At 36.2% G+C, this 18933-nt stretch overlaps 1 protein-coding gene across 1 annotated transcript in view; it reads left to right on the plus strand.

The window, feature by feature from the left end:
- Mllt3 (MLLT3 super elongation complex subunit) overlaps positions 1-18933 on the plus strand; it is a 273357-nt gene that overhangs the window by 142555 nt on the left and 111869 nt on the right. The window contains exon 3 of the mRNA XM_042692938.1: positions 16405-16487. Within this exon, the coding sequence (XP_042548872.1) occupies positions 16405-16487 (83 nt within the window). The remainder of the gene's footprint in view (positions 1-16404; positions 16488-18933) is intronic.

Here is an 18933-nt window from a genome sequence, read left to right on the forward strand (position 1 = left end):
ACAGGCATAATATTTAATGTACATATGTGAAAATCAAACTGGGTTACTTGAGGGTGTGATTGGGGTTGTAACAGATGGGGCAGAGGATGGTGGAAGGGATGGCATTGATTAAGATGCATTGGACTCATAAGCTGACAATTGAGTTGAAACCCCTTTGTACAAATACTTAGAGATAATAAAGATAAATAGCTTAAAAGTAACTTTAAAGAGAGAGAAATAAAAGTAAATCAGGCTTTTCTCAAGATAGGATTAAGAACCCTCCAAAATATTTACTAACAGAGTAAAAAATATTTTCTCTATTTCAATTTTATCTTCCCTACATTCTCTCATGAGTGTAGATTGTATGTGTGCATAGCAAGACATTCATTCATTTGGTTAAACCCCCTGTTAGAATGGGTTGGAATTTGTAGTGAAATGGTCAAGGCAATACCAAAAAGTACTCTGGAAAAATCAATGGCTGCTTTATTCTTTATAAAAATCCTTTTCCTTGTATATAATACAGTTCTACAAGAAAGTAACTAGAAGGCCCTTAGAAAAATTCATATTTCTATTAATTCCTGACATTTCATGCATGTAGAATTTATTTTTAAAGCATGATAGAATTTTCATGTGTAGTTTCTCATTTAAAGTTTTATAGTATAACAGGAGCAGTTCCATACAAAGGTTTTGTTGGGACTTAGCTCACTTGCATTCACTGAGTTTTAGAGTTTCTCTTTTGGAATTGTTTCAGTGAAAGTTATTGTGGTCACACCAGAGGAAGGAATTTTTTTTCTTCTTATTTATACTGAATGAGTGAACAGTAGCTAGCTCTTCGAATTAGGGCCTTAATTATTCTTGTTTGACCTTTGCCTGTAACATTTGGTTTGAGTGGTGTTTGTCTCTTTGACTTTAAGATTCATCTACTGGCAGGAGCCTTATTTAATCTTTCTATTGAGCTATTTCATCTCCTTGAATAGGGCATAAATCTATTCATCAACCTATCTTTCATATGGGCTTGCTATCTGAAATACTATTAAGATTGACTGCATTGTAGCAGGGTGCATTCTATTTAATCTAAGCTTCCATGTGATTAAAAACAAGGGTATTACAAGTGTGATACATAGTAAAATCATAACACTCAAGAACTTTTTGCGTAATATGCTAGGCCTAATGTGCAAATAGTTGATTTAATTTTCTGTTTTACCTTTTTAAAAGCATATTTCTCATAAAGCTGCCAGTATGTTCTGTTGTTTCATTCTTAATACTTGAGTGTGATATGCTACTATAATTAAATTATATCAAGTTCTTGAGTAATCAAATTTCTAGTTAGATTTATCCATGTAAAACAGTGTTTTATTCAGAAGATCTAATCTGACTTCATAGTAAGAAAACAAGGATACAAAAATCTAATTTCTAGATTTTTTTTGTGTGAATGTGTTTGGAAGCTTCTGACTTTTTTTTTAATCTAATGGTCTAATGAAAAATCTTTCCTTATGAAAAAGCCTGTAGTAAAATATATTTAGAATAATTCAGATGTTGAGACTGACAATGAGTTCAGTGCTACAGCACTTGCCTAGCATTTGTGTGGTTTTAGGTTCAATCCTTGGCACAAAAGAACAAAAACAAGACCCAATTCAAGGATGATTCTAAATTTTTAATTAATTAATTTATTGATGCTACTAGTCAGCCTCTTGTAACTGCTAAACAATGTCTCCAACCCTATTTTCTACTGTAACTTTTGAGCTTCCTACTTGACTTATGCACCTGGGTATAATTCTCCTAAGTTAGGCTTTTGGTAGTAGGATAACAAGCATGTGCCACCACATTCAGCTATTTATTGAAAAGTCTTGTGAATTTTTCAGTCAGGGCTGGTCTTGAACCAAGATCCCCCAAATCTCAGCCACCACCCTGTGAGCCACCACCATTCAGCTTCTAAATCTTTTGTTTTGTTGTTGTGCTTGTCTTACCTCAGTTTCCCAATTGTGTGATAGCAGATGTGGTATGTACCTGATAGATATTTTAAGTTTAAATGAAGATACTAACAACCGAAATAATTTTACCTTCAAGTTAGAAGCAACATATGCATCTAGTCTTTAGATAGGTAAAGTTTTAGATTAAGACATCATCTCTGAAATGGAAGCTGGTTTCTTATGTGAGAAAGGAAGTTCAGTGTAATGGTTACAAGAACCCTCAAATGGGTCTTATGGCTAGTTTATGGCAGATTCAGAACCAGAACTGTGTGTCCTGATTCCTTCTATTTCTACTTGAGCAGACAGAGGTCTTTTTTTTTTAATAAGGTTTTTTTTTTAATTTTAATTTTTATTTTTTGTGAACATACTGTACAGAGGGGTTACAATTACATGGGCAAGATAATGAGTACATTTCTTATCAAGCATTGCAGCCTCCTCCTTTGTTTACCCTTCACATCCCTTCCCAGCCTCCCCCCCCCCTCGCCCCCCCTAACCCCCCCCCCCCCCCCCCCCCCCCCCCCCCCCCGCACCAAAGTTGTAAAGTTTGTTTTCGACATGACAACTTGTACTTCTCATAGTTGCAACGGGTCCACCTGTATCCTTAAACGACTTGTTTTTCCCCATCTCCTCCACAAATTATACCGACATCAAATATAGTGAAAGCAGGGGTTATACTGTGGGGGAGGGACATACAAAGCAACAAAGAAATAATCTTATAAATGCGTTAGAAACAAATGCATTTTAATAAGTTTTTTTATTTTGAAAATACTGTACAGAGGGGTTAACAATCACATGAGCAACGTAATGAAAACATTTCTTTTCAATCATTGTTGCCTCCTCCTTTGTTTTTCCCCTACTGTCCCTTACTCTATTCTCTACAACTACATTCCCCACCACCTCACCTAAATTGTAAAGTTCGTTTTTCGACATAGCGTCTTGTACATCTCATTGTTGCAATGGGTCAATCTGTGTCCCTATTTAAACAATTTTTTCCCTTCCGCTCCCCAAATTATACCAACATCAAATAAAGTAATGAAAACGGGGGGAGGGACATACAAAGCAACAAAAATCACATGGTACCTTATAAATATGTTAGAAACAATAGCAATAGGTTCATTTCGCTTAACATTATCTTATCTGACCTTTTCTGCTTGTTTCAGACATATACTAGTTTTTGCAAATAAGGGTTCCCATGGGACCTATGTTTCTTTGTGCCTGGCTTACTTCACTTAATATAATTTTTTCCAAGTCTTTTCATTTCCTAACAAATGGGCAATGTCATTCTTTCTGATGGAGGCATAGAATTCCATTGTGTATATATACCACATTTTCTTGATCCATTCATCTACTGAAGGGCATCTTGGTTGGTTCCATATCTTAGCTATGGTAAATAATGCTGCAATAAACATAGTTGTGCTGGTAGCTTTATGTGGTCTTGTTTGTGAACATTTGGATAAATGCTCAAAAGTGGGATTGCTGGGTCATAGGGGAGCTCTATGTGGAGTTTTTTGAGGAACCTCCATACTACTTTCCAAAGTGGTTGAACAAGTTTACACTCCCACCAACAATGAAGTAGGGTTCCCTTCTGTCCACATCCCCTCCAGCATCTGTTGTTATTAGAGTTCTTGATTATAGCCATTCTAACTGGAGTGAGGTGGTAGCTCCATGTTGTTTTGATTTGTACTTATTTTATGGCTAGAGAGGTTGAACATTTCTGCATGTGTCTATTGGCCATTCTTATTTCTTCTTCAGAGAAGTTTCTCTTTAAGTTTCTCTTTAGCCCCCTTATTTATTGGGCAGTTATTTCTTTGAGGATTTGTTGTAGGGGGATTTAATTTTTTGAGTTCCAAGTATATTTTAGATATGAGACCCTTGTCCATTGTATGGCTAGTGAAGATCTTCTCCCACTCCGTAGGCTTTCTATTGATCTTGCTAGCTATGTCCTTTGCCATGCAGAAGCTCTGCAACTTCATGCAATCCCATTTGTCCAACCTTTCTTTGATTTGTTTTGTTTCTGGGTCTCTATTAAGAAAATTTTGGCCTGTGCCAAGGAGACCTAGGGTTTCTCCTATTCCATCCTGTAATGTTTTCAGAGTGTCTGCTTTGACTCCGAGGTCTTTGTCCATTTTGAGTTGAGTCTGGTGCAGGGTGATATATAAGGATCTAGTTTAGTTTTCTACAAGTAGTTGACCAGTTTTGCCAGCACCATTTACTGAAGAGGCTGTCCTTTGCCATGCAGAAGCTCTGCAACTTCATGCAATCCCATTTGTCCAACCTTTCTTTGATTTGTTATGTTTCTGGGTCTCTATTAAGAAAATTTCAGCCTGTGTCAAGGAGTCCTAGGGTTTCTCCTATTCTGTCCTGTAATGTTTTCAGGAAGACAGAGGTCTTATATAGCCTACCATTTTCCAAGCCTCTCCTTGATTCCTTACTACTTTTTCTTTTACTACCACCAGGACTTAAGCTTAGATAACATTTCCATTTTCTACTCATTTGTTTTACTGCAATATTTTACTGTTCCTTCTTTATGAGACATGACCTTGGAACGTTTATTCTCTGTCTTCATACCATATTATATGCTTACTTGGGCTTTATGACTTTAAAGGTGGGCTGATTAGTATGGACAGATTGCTAATACTTTTAGTGCTGGGTTAAGGTGAAAATTTTTTGAGGGAATACTTTTATTATTTTTTTCCATATATCCCTGTCAAGGATCTTTGAGGGCAAAAGAAAATCAGCTCTGTGAATGCTTGATGAAATGCATTGCAGATATATGTATTTTGTTCTGCTTTTTGGAAAAAAAAGTCTAAAATAATTTCCTGAATGTTTTCAGTATGTATTTGACTGCTGTTAGATAACTGGGTAAATTGCAATTTACAAAAAGTGTTTTTAGGAGGAGGCTGCAATGCTTGATAAGAAATGTACTCATTATCTTGCCCATGTAATTGTAACCCCTCTGTACAGTATGTTCACAAAAAATAAAAATTAAAATTAAAAAAAATATATTTTTGTGATTTTAAAAAAAGTGTTTTCAGGGTTAACAGGAGTATCTCATTTGTACTTTTATAATGTACATATGATGTAAGCAGACACATTAGCTCTATTTGATAAATGAGGGAACAGAATATATCATGTGAATGTCTGAGGTAGATCTGAACCCAGGGCTCCTTCCCCAAGCTCTGCTGCCTCCAACTTTCACATATTTAATCTGCCACAAAATGCTGTTTCTTGTTAAATTTAGGGGTTTTTTTTGGTTATTTTTTTAAGGCCCTTGATTTTAGAGAGCGAAATGCTTAAGAAACATTTGGCAGAATGCTTGAGAAGGCTTGTTGCCTTTACATTTGAGGTTAGTAGTAATTTCTGGTAGCGTCTTAAAATTTAGATTATCTCTCAGCTATTTTCATGTTCTGCACTTAGCATTCTCCTTGATTTATTTGGGGGCAATAGTCAACCGTTCCTTATCCTTTATTTGGATACCTTTGTTTCTACTTGCAAAGAAGAGGGTTTTTTTGGGGGGGGGGGTAGTTGTGGGGCTTGAACTCCGGGTCTGGGCGCTGCCCCTCAGCTCTTCAGCTCAACGCTAGAGTTCTACCAGTTGAGCCACAATACCACTTCCAGTTTTCTGGTGGTTAGTTGGAGATAAGAGTCTCACAGACTTTCTGTCTGGACTGGTTTTGAACCGTGATCTTCAGATCTCAGCCTCCTGAGTAGCTAGGATTACAGGCGTGAGCCACCTGCACCCGGTGGAAGACGTTTCGTTAAAAACTACTCTGAAGATTAAAGTTCCTAGTTATTGGCTTCTAAATTTTGTACCAAAATTCTAGGAGAATATATATGTATATATATATTATTTTTATAATACATTTTCCTCTTCACTCATGTCTTATTATGTCAAGGTAAAAACCACCACCAAGAACTATATATTGGGGCCTAGAGTGGTGGTGCACTATCATCCTAGTTACTTTCAAGACAGAGACAGAAAAAGGATCTGCCAAACTAAAAGCAAAAGACTCTAGAGGGGCATGGCATTTTAAAATGTACCCTATCTATAAGCATACAAATACACACATGAAATGTGTGAGTCAGATACCAACCAGTGAAATGGTTCTCATATATCCCAACTTGCACTATAATTACATTAACCTTTTTCTAGAATCACTATTACTCAATAAAAATTTCTTTTCTTCACTCTTTTGGCAATATCATACATGCTACCTTTAAAACAAACAAAGCCGGGCGCCAGTGGCTCACGCCTGTAATTCTAGCTACTCAGGAGGCTGAGATCTGAGGATCGAGGTTCAAAGCCAGCCTTGGCAGGAAAGTCCGTGAGACTCTTATCTCCAATAAACCACTAGAAAACCAGAAGTGGCGCTGTGGTCCAAGGGGTAGAGTGCTCGCCTTGAGCTGAAGAGCTGAGGAACAGCGCCCAAGCCCAGAGTTCAAGCCCCATGACCGACCAAACAACAACAACAACAAAAAACCAAATTAAGCCTGGTAATGCTGGGTGATGTGATTCATATTGTGATTCTAGTCCAAGGGAGGCTGAGGTAGGAGGATTAGAAGTTTGAGACTAGCCTGACTTATTTGATTCTATGTGTGGCTCTCTCAGAATTTGTTTGTGAGTCCTTACTGATAGCATTGACTACTGGTAGTTTTTGTGTTTGTTTGGATTTTTTCTTTCATTTGTATTTTTGCTGTTCCTCACAGCTAAGTAATTCCTCAAATTCAGAGGGTTTTTTTTTGTAAAAATTGACCCAAGCAGATGAGTGAAAGCTGTTTGTTTTTTTCTTTTAAATTTTTTTCTGTTTCCTATTCAGTCTCAGGCAAAGCAGAGTTCTCAATGTGAGAGCTCTGTAGCCCACTTTCGTATTGAGGGAGAAAATGCTGTGATTGGTAGAAATAAGAAAGCAACAAAACCAAAATCACCAAAATACTTGGCAAAAGTATACTTTAAAAATTGAGTTAAATGTTTATAATATACATGACTTTGAACAGCGCTTTTATTTTATTTTTTAATTTATATTTTATTGTAAAGATTCTGGGGTTGCAGTTTAAATGAGTAAGGTAATGAGCATTGTTATACCCTCCTTTGTTTTCCCCCTAACATCCCTTCCCTCCCAACCAACCCCCACAACCTAAATTAGATTTCAACATAATGTCTTGTACATCTCATTGTTACAATGGGTCAAACTGTATCTTTGTTTCAGCATTTTGAGGTTTTTATCTTTGTTGCTGTTGTTTTTAATGTACTATGTGATTTTTAAAATTTCTTTTGTATGTTCCTCCCCCATGTTATAACCCTTGTTTTCACTGTATTTGATTCCGGTCCCCTGCATCTTGTATATACATTTTTCTAATTTGGAGAGGGGAAGGGAAATGAACAATGCTTTTAGATTTTACTTTAGGTATAATTTATCCCCCCCCCCCCACATGTATTTGTCTTAACATTTGGAATTTGTCTTTAGTTTAGATTTTTATTCTTGGGGAAACAGGTTTTGCGTCTTTGTAGAACTACTAATGCACATTGCAGGGACGTAGGTTTTCTGGGAAGATAGGAGACAGGGTGAAGTCTTGCTTTAGAGTGGTAGAGATACTGTATTTTCCCTGATTTAATTGATAACATAGAAAGATTGTCAATTTAAACAGAAACGACATTCCTCATGCACAGAATAAACAGTTGTCATCTTATTAGCATCACCCCAAGTCTCCCCACCCCCCCCCCCCTCTGGTGCTGATGTCTAATGGAGCTTTGATCAGTTGCTGTCCCTAGGATAGGCTATCACTATTCCAAATGCCATACAGATGGCAGAAAAATAGCAAGCATAGACAGGAAAAGAAATCTTGTTCTTAACCATTCCTCTAAAGTGAGGACAGTTTTGGATCCTTTCCTGGACACACACACACACACACACACACACACACACACACTTCAGTCATTGTCTTAACATTGGATCATAATTATTTGATATCTCTGTGAATTTATTTCTGTCTACATTATTTTTGGTGGTGTTTTAACTTCAATCAGTTTGATTATTTTTATAGCACAATGCTGGTTTTATCATCTAACACAGTTGATAGCTCATTTGTATATAACACCATTGTTGATGGAATTGTATGCTGTAGGAGAGAATAGGTGTGTAGTATATTTAAAAGTGATTCTTACTATGTACTAACTAAAATAAAAAATCAGGGGCAAATATTCTTTTAATATGAGTATATTTGAGAAAACTGGAGCATCCTCAGGGTTTGAAGGTCATCTTTCCTATTCAGCTTCTCTTCTGCAATATGTAACTATTTTTCTTTGCAGCACTATTTTCTTCCCATGAGTAGTTTTTCACTAGTGATCTTTCTTTTTAAATTGCACTTAGTATGGTATTTTCTACCATACTTATTCAATGCTATTTGATTTTCCTGTAGCTCTAACGAGTACTTTTACCCTTAACATTTTTTGTTTGTATGTTCTCTTTCTTTCCTCTTCCTTTCTATGCTAAGTCTCCAAACATCAGATATAAATTAGGAAAGTAAAGGGGCCATGTTAATTGTATAAATTCTTCTTCCTCATTCTTAGTCTCTAGACTAGAACTTGGCAGCTAGCAAGCTCTGCTAGACCCAGATCAGTTTCTACTTTATCTTTGTTGCTGTACGATTATATAGTATATACTCACTTGAACTGATCAGGCTAATATTATTGGGAAAGAGTGAATTCATATTAAAGGAAAAAATCAGGATGACTTTTTAAATGAAGACACTGAATTTCTTTTATTTTCTCTCCCTATAAATAAAAAGTGATAACTGGGCCAAACGTAAGGTGTGGGTAAAACATTGATGCCAGGGGGGAAGTTCAAAGGGCTTTTTACTTCTACCACAGACAGAAGTCATAAAGTAAGTCGTGTGTGTGTGTGTGTGTGTGTGTGTGTGTGTGTGTGTGTGTGTGTGTGTGTGTGTGTGTGTGTGTGTGTGTGTGTGTGTGTGTGTGTGTGTGTGTGTGTGTGTGTGTGTGTGTGTGGCTTGAATTCAGATTCTGGGCTCAGTCCCCGAGTTTTTTGATCAAGGATAACACTCTACCTCTTAAGCCACAGCTCCACTTCTGGCTTTTTGTTGGTTAATTAGAGATTAGAGTGTCATGGACTTTTCTGTCTGGGCTGGCTTTGCAAAATGATCCTCAGATCTCAGCCTCCTGAGTAGGTAGGATTATAAGTGTTCACTGATGTTCACTGGTTCACTGATGCCTGGCTCTTCAGTTGCTTTTTATGTACTTTTTTAAAAAATGAAAAAGTTGCAGAGAGAGGACCTGTGTTTCAGATAATCACGTTTTCAGGTGGTAACATGAACTGAGATAGAAATATTCCGGCCAGTATTGGGAGCAACTCTTAGTTACTTCCCTCAATCCTTCTCCATTGCCTTTCTAGATGAATCTGCTAAGATGTCACTATTTTGCCCAATCTTTAACTTTAAAGATGAGTAATCCTCTATGGAATGGGAAATCTGAAGATTTTTTTTATCTGAGTAACTCTCCATAAAAAAAGAGTTTTGTTCACTCTTTCATACTTAGTTCATCCCAGGTATGTCTCTAGGATATATTTCCACAAGGCTAATTATTTAAAGCACTTACATATATTAATTATGTAGAGAACTTGGGGCAAGTAGCTAGAAGAACTATCAATTTTAGTGAAAGATTTTTAAGTCTAAACACATGTTAAGTATTGTCTACAAATTCATACTGTTGTCTAGGTTTGGCTAATACCTATATTTTGCTGGCTTATAAGTTTTTCAAGAAATGATTGATGATGAGCAGTGTACTCATAATCCCTCAGTATTTATTTAATGTTGTAACATAACCTCAGCCTGACTTGGGCTTGATAAATTTCATGAAAAAAAATTTCTCAGAAAGTTAAAGCTATATGTGTGTGTTCACAAAAATTTTAATTCTTTTGGAGAGAGAGACTGGTGATATTTCTGTGTGTGTGAGTAAAGATTCCAAATTTAACATGTAGTCATTTTTATTATCATCATCACTTTTTTTTTTTACAATATGACCAACTTGGAATCTTGATCTCTTATTTTAAATCTAGGGCTTTTCCACACATATTGAAATTAAGTCATTCTTTTATGTGTGTAATCCATTGTAACCATCCCCATTTGAATCCATTGGAATGTATGGCACAAAGTGCTCTATAGAAGTATAAACATAATTTGTATTAGCCTTTTTTCCTATCATTTTTAGACTGCTTGTACCATCTTATTTTGATGAACTTTACAATCCTATTGGCTTTTCTCATAATTTCTACTCTCTAGGTATAACTTGGATACTTTTTTTTCCGCTGCCAGGCTTGCACCATCTTTTTCTTGTAAGTGTATATTAGTTATGCTTTGTTAATTTAACTCACTTTCATAACTGGTGAGTCCTGGAATGAAAAAAGGCCTAAGACAAAGCCTTAACCTTGGAAACCTCAGAATATGTAGGTTTGCTGACAGCAGACACATAAGTATTAGCTAATACAGTGCAGTGAGAAGAGGAGAATATAGGAAAGATAAAGTACCTTTATTTTTCCCTGTTGGTTATGGGGAGCCACAGCACCACTTCCAGTTTTCTGGCAGTTGGAGATAAGCATCTCATGGACTTTCCTGCCCAGGCTAGCTTTGAACTGTGATCCTCAGTTCTCAGCCTCCCAAATAGCTAGGATTACAGGCAATGGTTACTGACTCCTGGTTAAATACCATTTTTGTTCTGGAGTATTGAGGTGGTGCTGCCTTGTAGTGAATCTGCATTAAGTAGACTGCTGGTCTATCACTAGTCTGCTAGCTAACTATATCTAGCTAATTGTATCATCTAGTTATTGCCCTTAAGACTGTATGAAAGGCCCAGGGTTCTTTTGTTGATACAATTATTGCATATAAAGCAATTAGCGTTTTAGAATGGCATTTGAACTTAAAAAATCAACAAGGTGAAAACATTTATATATACAACACATAATATTATTGTTACTATGAATCCTTTCTCAGGAAAATGAAGAAAATAGTAAAAAAAAATAGTAAAAAATTTTTGCTATTATTTCAAAATGAGCTGGAGAGAAGCAATGGTAAATCTCAGGCTCTAGATTGTTGGATACTAGCACAGAGATGTTTGAAATGAAGAAATGGGTCATTTAGTGTTCCCAGAAGTGTTCCCCACTTCTGGGAATTTTGATGTGATGAGATTGAAGTGGGAAGAAAGAAGTCCCAAATTCTCAAGTTTGAATGGACAATTAGCACATAACAGTCTCAATAATCCATCTAAATATAGAGATAGTTTAGTGTGTTGACTTCCTGTAGGGCTCTGTGTAAAAAAAAAAATCAATAATTATCAATAAGCAACTAGGCCATGTATTTTACAAAAGCATTCAGATGGCACAAATCATGTTTAAGCAAACAGACATACTGTGGAGAGAATCTATAATGTTGTTTTCCCAAGAATTAAGGAGAAAACTGTTGTTTAATTATATTTCTAAAGCCTCAGTGAAGGATTTGTGGCTTTGAGAGAGTGTTTTTTGGAGGATGTGTGTGTGTGTGTGTGTGTGTGTGTGTGTGTACATACATGATTTCTACATATAATTTTACTATATAAGCAAAAAGTTTATTTATTCGTCTAAAGAGTATTTATTTTTCTGTACCAAGTGTAAGATTGTTTTAATTTTTGTTATTGTTACTGTTTTTTTGTTGTTTTATTTTGTTTTTTGTGCCAGTCCTCTGGCTTGAACTCAAGGCCTGGGCACTGTTTCTGAGCTGCTTTTGCTTAAGGCTAGCTCTCTACTACTTGAGCCACATCACCACTTCTGGCTTTTGTGGTATCACAAGCTTTCCTGCTCCAGGCTAGCTTCTAATTGCCATCCTCAGATCTCAGCTTCCTAGGTAGCTAGGATTACGGACAGGAGCCACTGGCACCTGGCTTCAACTATAGGATTTTTTTAAAAAAACTTTTATTACTATTATCAGGATTTGACTCAGGGCCTTAGAGTTGCTAGACAGACACTCTTACTGCTCTCCTTTTGTCTTAGGAGAGAATATTAAATATTTCACTACTTAAGATTTTATTTATTAATAAGTAAAGATAGGGATTATACAAATCAAGACATTTTTGCTTCCCTTTTATTTTTCTTCCTGTGTACATTTGCTTTCACCTTTAAAATTAGTTTAATAGGATGTAGTTCAGTATAGCAAACAAAAATTGTGAGTTTGAGTCTCAGTACTGCACACACACACATAAACACACACACACAACAGATTATTGGTCAATGTGTATAATTTGCATATTATTCCTGCTATTGTGAGGGGGAAGTCTACTTTTTAAAATGAATCTTCGGGTCTGCTGTTTTTGAGGATGAGTTTTGGGTATTATATCCTGGCAGAACTACATGGCACATGTGATTTCTTGGGCAGAGAGAATTTTGTAAATGGATTCTAGTAAGAACCTTAGAGTACATGAGTAGTAATATATAGAGATGGAAAATATTCTTAGGATTTTAGGATATTAGTTTCAAAATGGCCTTAGAAATCTTCTGACCCAGCTAGTTAACTCAGTTACCTAAACGTGATACTCTCAGAATTTTTACTATTTCTTTTTTGGGTACCTTTTTTTTTCTAGAGAGTACTCTATGTGGCAGTACTTTATTCCTTGAGATGAGTTTTGAAAAGTTTACTTTGATGGTAGGGAGTTTAGAAAATAGCTGGATTGGCTAATACCAGTTCATTTCTACTACTGAGAATGCAACTTCTTAGGCACTGACTATCAGTGAAGAAGGAGTCTTAAAAAAAAATCAATTCAACAGACACTCGTTGAGTTCCTTTAGTTTGGCTGAAGATTAGTGCCAGAAATTATGTATTTGAATGATAGATACAATCACTTAGAGTCTGTTCCTTGAAGGAATATGAGAGCTAAATTGTTATCTGCCAAAATCTGCCCGCCAAGTGCAGTGAGAGAAGCAGGAAGGAGGATCCTGGGAGTTCTGAAAGAGGTGACATCTGGGCTGGGTGTGATGAGGAATCAAAACTAGTGATTTTTACTGAGTTAATATCCATAGCGTTAGGAATCAATATAACTTTTATCATTTTATTGTCGCAAAAATTTGGTATCTTTTGTCACAAAAATTTTGGTATGCATATTCCTTTGTTAACTCTAAAACTTGGCCTCTTATCACATGGATATAAAGAACTATCTGATTCATAAACAAGTAAGAGGAAGAATGAGTTGCAGGGTTTAGGATGCTTAGGTCTCAGAACAGGCAGTGATCATCAGGAGGAGAATCCATGAAGTGTTGTTGGGTTACAGAAGGTGACTCCTCTTAGACATAGCTTTAGTTGTTGGAAGATTGTTGCTTTCTATCTAATGTACTATCACATCTAGTTTGAACTATTTCTGTTTTAGAACTAGTTTAGAAACTCATATTAATGATTCTGATAAGATAGGATACCCAAATAAACAAATAATAGTTTACCCAAATAAATAATTTCTCCTAATTTGACTTTCTTTGGGCTAGAATTTATCCTCATCTTTAAATTATAACTTATTTGTGTTTACATGGCCACTAATTTATGTGGCATATTTATTATAAATAAAAAGTTTCCAGTGTTTGTTTTAAGAACTCAGGGTGCTCTATGGACATTGTTTATTGTTGTTGATGAAGACATCATATTTAAAATAATTGCTTTATGAGCTGATGAATATTTTCTTATAGAATCAGACTTCTTTAGAATATTAATACATAGCAGATCATTTCCTTTAAGGGGTAGAAAAAAGTCAAGATCTTCAACTTCAAGATGTGTTCACTGGCAGCTGTTTCCTATAATAGGAGCAATTTGCATGCAGAATACAGAAAATGAATTATATAAAGGGTGTACAGAAAACCAGCTATAACTCCTCTGGCGAGTACAGCAGCCCACAAAATAAACTTCCTTTAAATGACATTGGCATGATTAATTCCAAGCAACCTGGACATGAAACTGCTGTTCTGAAAGGGTTCTGGGGCTAGAAATGTCATGAGTGTAACTGAAGCCTGCTAGCTGGGAGCTGCGGGACTGCTCAATGCCTTTAGTGGCACCAGTGATCAGGACATCTGAATATGCATGACAGGTTGGCAGGTGGTCATCGCATATAGGGCAGATGTCACTTGGTTATTTTGCTTTTTAAGTTTTTTTCTGGAAAAACATATAAAGTTAAAAAAGATACCTTGTTTTGGAGTGAATTGTCCTAACATGATTCTGAGGCATTTTTCCTAAATTGGACAAAAGGATGCAATCGAATGTCAAAATACTGCCTTCAGCTGACCATGATGGGGGTGAGATATACACCTATAATCCCAGTACTTGTGACACTGAAACAAGAGGATTGCAAGTTTGAGGCCCATGTGGGCTACATAGTTAGACCTTGTTTTAAAAACCCAAAGCCCAAAATGTAACAAAAGAAATCTTGTCTTGAGTGCACTTCTATCTACGTACCCATGTATACTAAATATTTTTTTCCAATGTACCATTTTTTCATGTGTATTAGCAGTACCATTTTGTAGTAGAATGCCTCATGCTTTTAGTTCCTCCATTTAGCACATTGAGGCTATCCTTATAGATGTGTAGATGGGGTTTTCTCCCTGTTAAAGGTAAAGGAAGCAGAAACGGTGTAGAGAATCAATCCCCCATTCAGGGCTATAGACTTGAGTATTCTCACCCCAAACCAGGTCCTTCTATTTGCTGGCTCCTTTTTATTTTCATTTGAAGAGGTTCCATAGTGACTAGATAATGTAAGGTTAATAATTTTTTTTTCTCATGTGAGTTACATATTAAAAACTGGGTTCTCTGCTGTATCTTCTACATATATCACTGTCTTTATCCATTCAAGCTGCTATAACAAACAACAGAAATTTATTTCTTGAAGTTATGGTGACTGGAAGTCTGAGGTCAGGATGCCAACATGGCAGGGTTCTAGTGAGGGTCCCAGGCTACTTTGTTTTGGCCATGTCTTCATATAGTAGGAAGGTTGAGAGGGCTCCCTGGGGCCTCTTTTATGAGGGCACTAAACCCATTCATGAGGGCTTCACCTTCCAAAGGCCCCACTTCCTAATATTGTTACCATCAGAGATGAGGATGTCAATATATGAATTTGGGGGAACACAAACATTCAGTACATAACAGTCACCTGCTTAATCTACATAATCCCACTGTGTTGAAAAGGAGCCCAAGGTTGAAGATGTGAGCCAACTTTGCAGAGGTACCCTTGAGTTTGAGCTGGATAATGGGTTGGTAACAGGTGTGCCAGCTGTTGAAGTCTGAGCCCTTGACACTACCTTCTTGAGGAAATGTTCTTTCTGCTTTTGAGGAAGGAAAGGGAATTTTAATTAGCAGGTGAGATCGCTTGAATTACAGGGAACTCTTCAGTGTCAAAGCAGTTCAGGCAGTTAATGCTTTGGGACTGTAAAGGGAGAAGGGACAATATTATTTTGTGATTGAGAACAGCTTTGTGAAGAAATTGGAATTCGAAGGAGTCTTTAGATGTGAAGTTTGGGGCAGAAGGAGGACGGGGTGCACATGAAAAATGCTATGCCCATTTAAGGGGCAATCTTAGGGTGATGCACAGGGATTATGGTAGGTAACAAAGGTAGGACACCAGAAAAGGCCAACTGGCACTGCCAAAGAGATATCGGTGTATCAAGCCTGTAGCCTGGATATTTAGCACATAGTGTTTTACTGGAGTTATACTACTAAACTGCAGTCTTACCAGAATAATTTCAGTTGCCTTGTGATGGACTTTGAATTTATAGAAATCTTAAAAGAATGACATTGGTTCTCTTATTCCCCAAGTGCTGGCTTAATCATTTTGTTCTGACTCCACAAGAAATACAAGCCTATGCTTTCTTACATATAAGATTGTATTAACTTTTAAATGTTTATATGCACACCAATATTTCAATAAGCATTTGTTTTGAAGGGAGAAAGATCAGCATGTAATGAGTCTTAATGGGGATTAAGAACATCGACAGACCCTGGGTTTGAGAATTCTAAGAAAAAGGGTTGCATAGAAATAAGGACATTTCAAACTACTGAAAAGTTTAGGTGGAGGGGTGATTTGCATTAACACTCTGATGTAGATAGTACTTTTGTTAGGAAACTTGTATCTCTTTTCAAACTTTGGGTCAAAGGATCTATGTTGCATGCCAAAAGCTTTGGAGCAGATGATAATACCTAAAGTTCATTCATTAATGACTATGGTTGATGATGATTAGTTTGGTTCCACTCAAATTTCAATAAACAGTTTATGTTTTTTGCTTTACATACAAAAGTCGTTGCCATATATTCTGAAAAAATATATAGAATAGATCAGAGACTGAAGGGTCTGTGAAATTGGATGGAGTCTAGATGGTACAATGGGATTTTTGAAAAAAGGTTTTATTTGGTTTATGATACTTATCTTTTCTTATTTTTAATGTTTCAGTGTGCAAAGATCCACCTTACAAAGTAGAAGAATCTGGGTATGCTGGTTTCATTTTGCCAATTGAGGTTTATTTTAAAAACAAGGTATGTAATCTTTACTTATAAACCAAGTGTTGTTTGAAATTATTATTATTATTATTATTATTTTATTTATTTTTTGTCGGTTATGGGGCATGATCTCTGGGCCTGGGTGCTGTCCCTGAGCTCTTCAGCTCAAGGCGAGTGCTCCACCACTGAGTAGTTTATTGGAGATAAGAGTCTCATAGTCTTTCCTGCCTGGGCTGGTTTTGAACCACGATCCTCAGATCTCAGCCTCCTGAGTAGCTAGGACTACAGGCATGAGCCACTGGCGCCCGGCTGTTTGAAATAATTTTGATTCATAACTCACTTCTGTCTTTACACTGTTTTAAAGTAAAAGCTAAATTTGCCTTACAACTTTAGTTGTTATTACCCTTAATTATAGAAATGTCAATAAAAGTGTAATTTCAATTATATGAAGTCAGATTATATGAAATTCATTTAATACTCATTTTAAAGAATGGTAGCCATTTTGAAAAGGATTAATATGTGTTTATTTGTAAAAAAAGAAGAGAGGAATTATGGTTTGTCAGTGAAATGTTCTTTTTCTTGTTTTCATATTTCTAGAACTTTTGAGGCTTAGAAAGAATGATCTCATGTGTTTTTTTGGCAGATACACAACACACAGTTATTTCAACCCAAGATATTATGGATTCTGGTTTAGACATGTTCAGCATTGAGATGTGTGTAGATGCTAGAACACAGACTATAATCTGGATATATTGCCTAACCTCCATGTTTTCCTTATTTATAAAGTGGTAAAATAAGAATAAGTACTTTATGATATGGTTAGGATTAGATAAGATTAATTTTTGTGTGAAGTATTTTAGTGCATTTTCTTACATATAAGTAAATACTTAGTAAACATTGGGAATTTGTAAGGACAGTTTCTAAAAGTACTCCAGAGTGAGAACATTCTTTTAAAAAAATGAACTGCTCAAATACAATCCCATGTCATCTGCACTATGGCTACTTAAAAAACGATCCTTACCATAGCAGCGACTTCTGCTTAGAAAAGACTTTCTCAGACTCAGATCCCCTGAATCAGTATTTAGGGGGTGCAACCTAGGAGTTATGTTTTCAGATAGGATGTTGAGGTTTTGCTTGGGCTGGCCTCAGACTTTGATCCTCCTACTTTTGCCCCCAGCATACTGAGATCACAGGTGTGTATGCCACCATGTCCCAGATAAGCCACTTTTTAATCTGCAGTATCGTCTTCGACTGGAACAGTGACTTTTCAGTTCAGCAAAGTTTTCTTTATGATTAAGAGATAATGCATTTTAATTAAGCTGTAATTAAACTATTCTGTAAATTAGAAATATATGGATAGCAGAATGAATTTTGTTTTCTATATTTTTTGTTACTTTCTGGTCCTTCTCCTTGTACACCATAATTACAACACAAACTTTCCATCCTCTTACCTGGGGTTATCTTATATTTTCAGCTTTGGAGGGATGTACTTGAGAGTGACATTTCTCTGCAGTTAAATGGTTGACAGTATGCTGAGTACCTTACTGGTGTTTCATTTAGTAGGTTTATAATAATTTCGAGAGATTAAATTCATTTATTGTAGGATGTATCAATAAATGTTAGTTTTAGCTGAAGCAAATTTCATTTATACAGAACACATTTTATTTTTTCATTTGTAATCTCATGGCCATTTGACTTGTTTTCACTTTTTTACTATTGTGGAAATGATATACTGAACATTAATTTGTACATTTTTGTGCAGACATTTTTTTAAATGTCACGGATATGTCCTTTGGCAGAATTGTTTGATTATAATATGTCACCCTATCTTTTACTTTTTTTGTGATACAGGGGCTTGAACTCAGCACCTTGTGGAATGTTTGGAGAGACTGCTAAACTATTTTCCAAACTGGTGTACTATACTAGATCCCCACCAGCAATGTATGAAGGTCCAATTACTCTAATGCTTTTTACTTTCTTATTTTCTTTTTTCTTTTTCTTTTTCTTTTTGTTGGTCGTGGGGCCTGAACTCTGGGCCTGGGCGCTGTCCCTCAGCTCTTCAGCTCAAGGCTAGTGCTCTACCACTTGAGCCACAGCACCACTTCCAGCTTTTTCTGCATATGTGGTGCTGAGGAATCGAACCCAGGACCTCATGCATGCGAGGCAAGCACTCTACCACTGAGCCACCTTCCCAGCCCTATTTTCTTTTATATCTAAGAACCATCCCAGTCATTGTGCAGTGGTATTTCATTTTTGATTTTATTTGCATTTCTCTGATGACTTAAGATGTTAAACATCTTTTCATATGTTTATTATCCATTTGTATGATATACTTTGGAGAAATTAATAGTCAGATCCTTTCTTACTTTATAGTATAATTTTAGAATTAAATGGTTGTGATCATGAGAAGGAATTCAGAGCTGGATCTTCCCTGCACTCCTTTTGAATACCTTGCAAGTTTAATAACATGCATATGGTGTGT

Source organism: Dipodomys spectabilis, unplaced genomic scaffold (assembly GCF_019054845.1).
Source record: "Dipodomys spectabilis isolate Male_0828 unplaced genomic scaffold, ASM1905484v1 ptg000158l, whole genome shotgun sequence".
Taxonomy (NCBI): Eukaryota; Metazoa; Chordata; class Mammalia; order Rodentia; family Heteromyidae; genus Dipodomys; species Dipodomys spectabilis.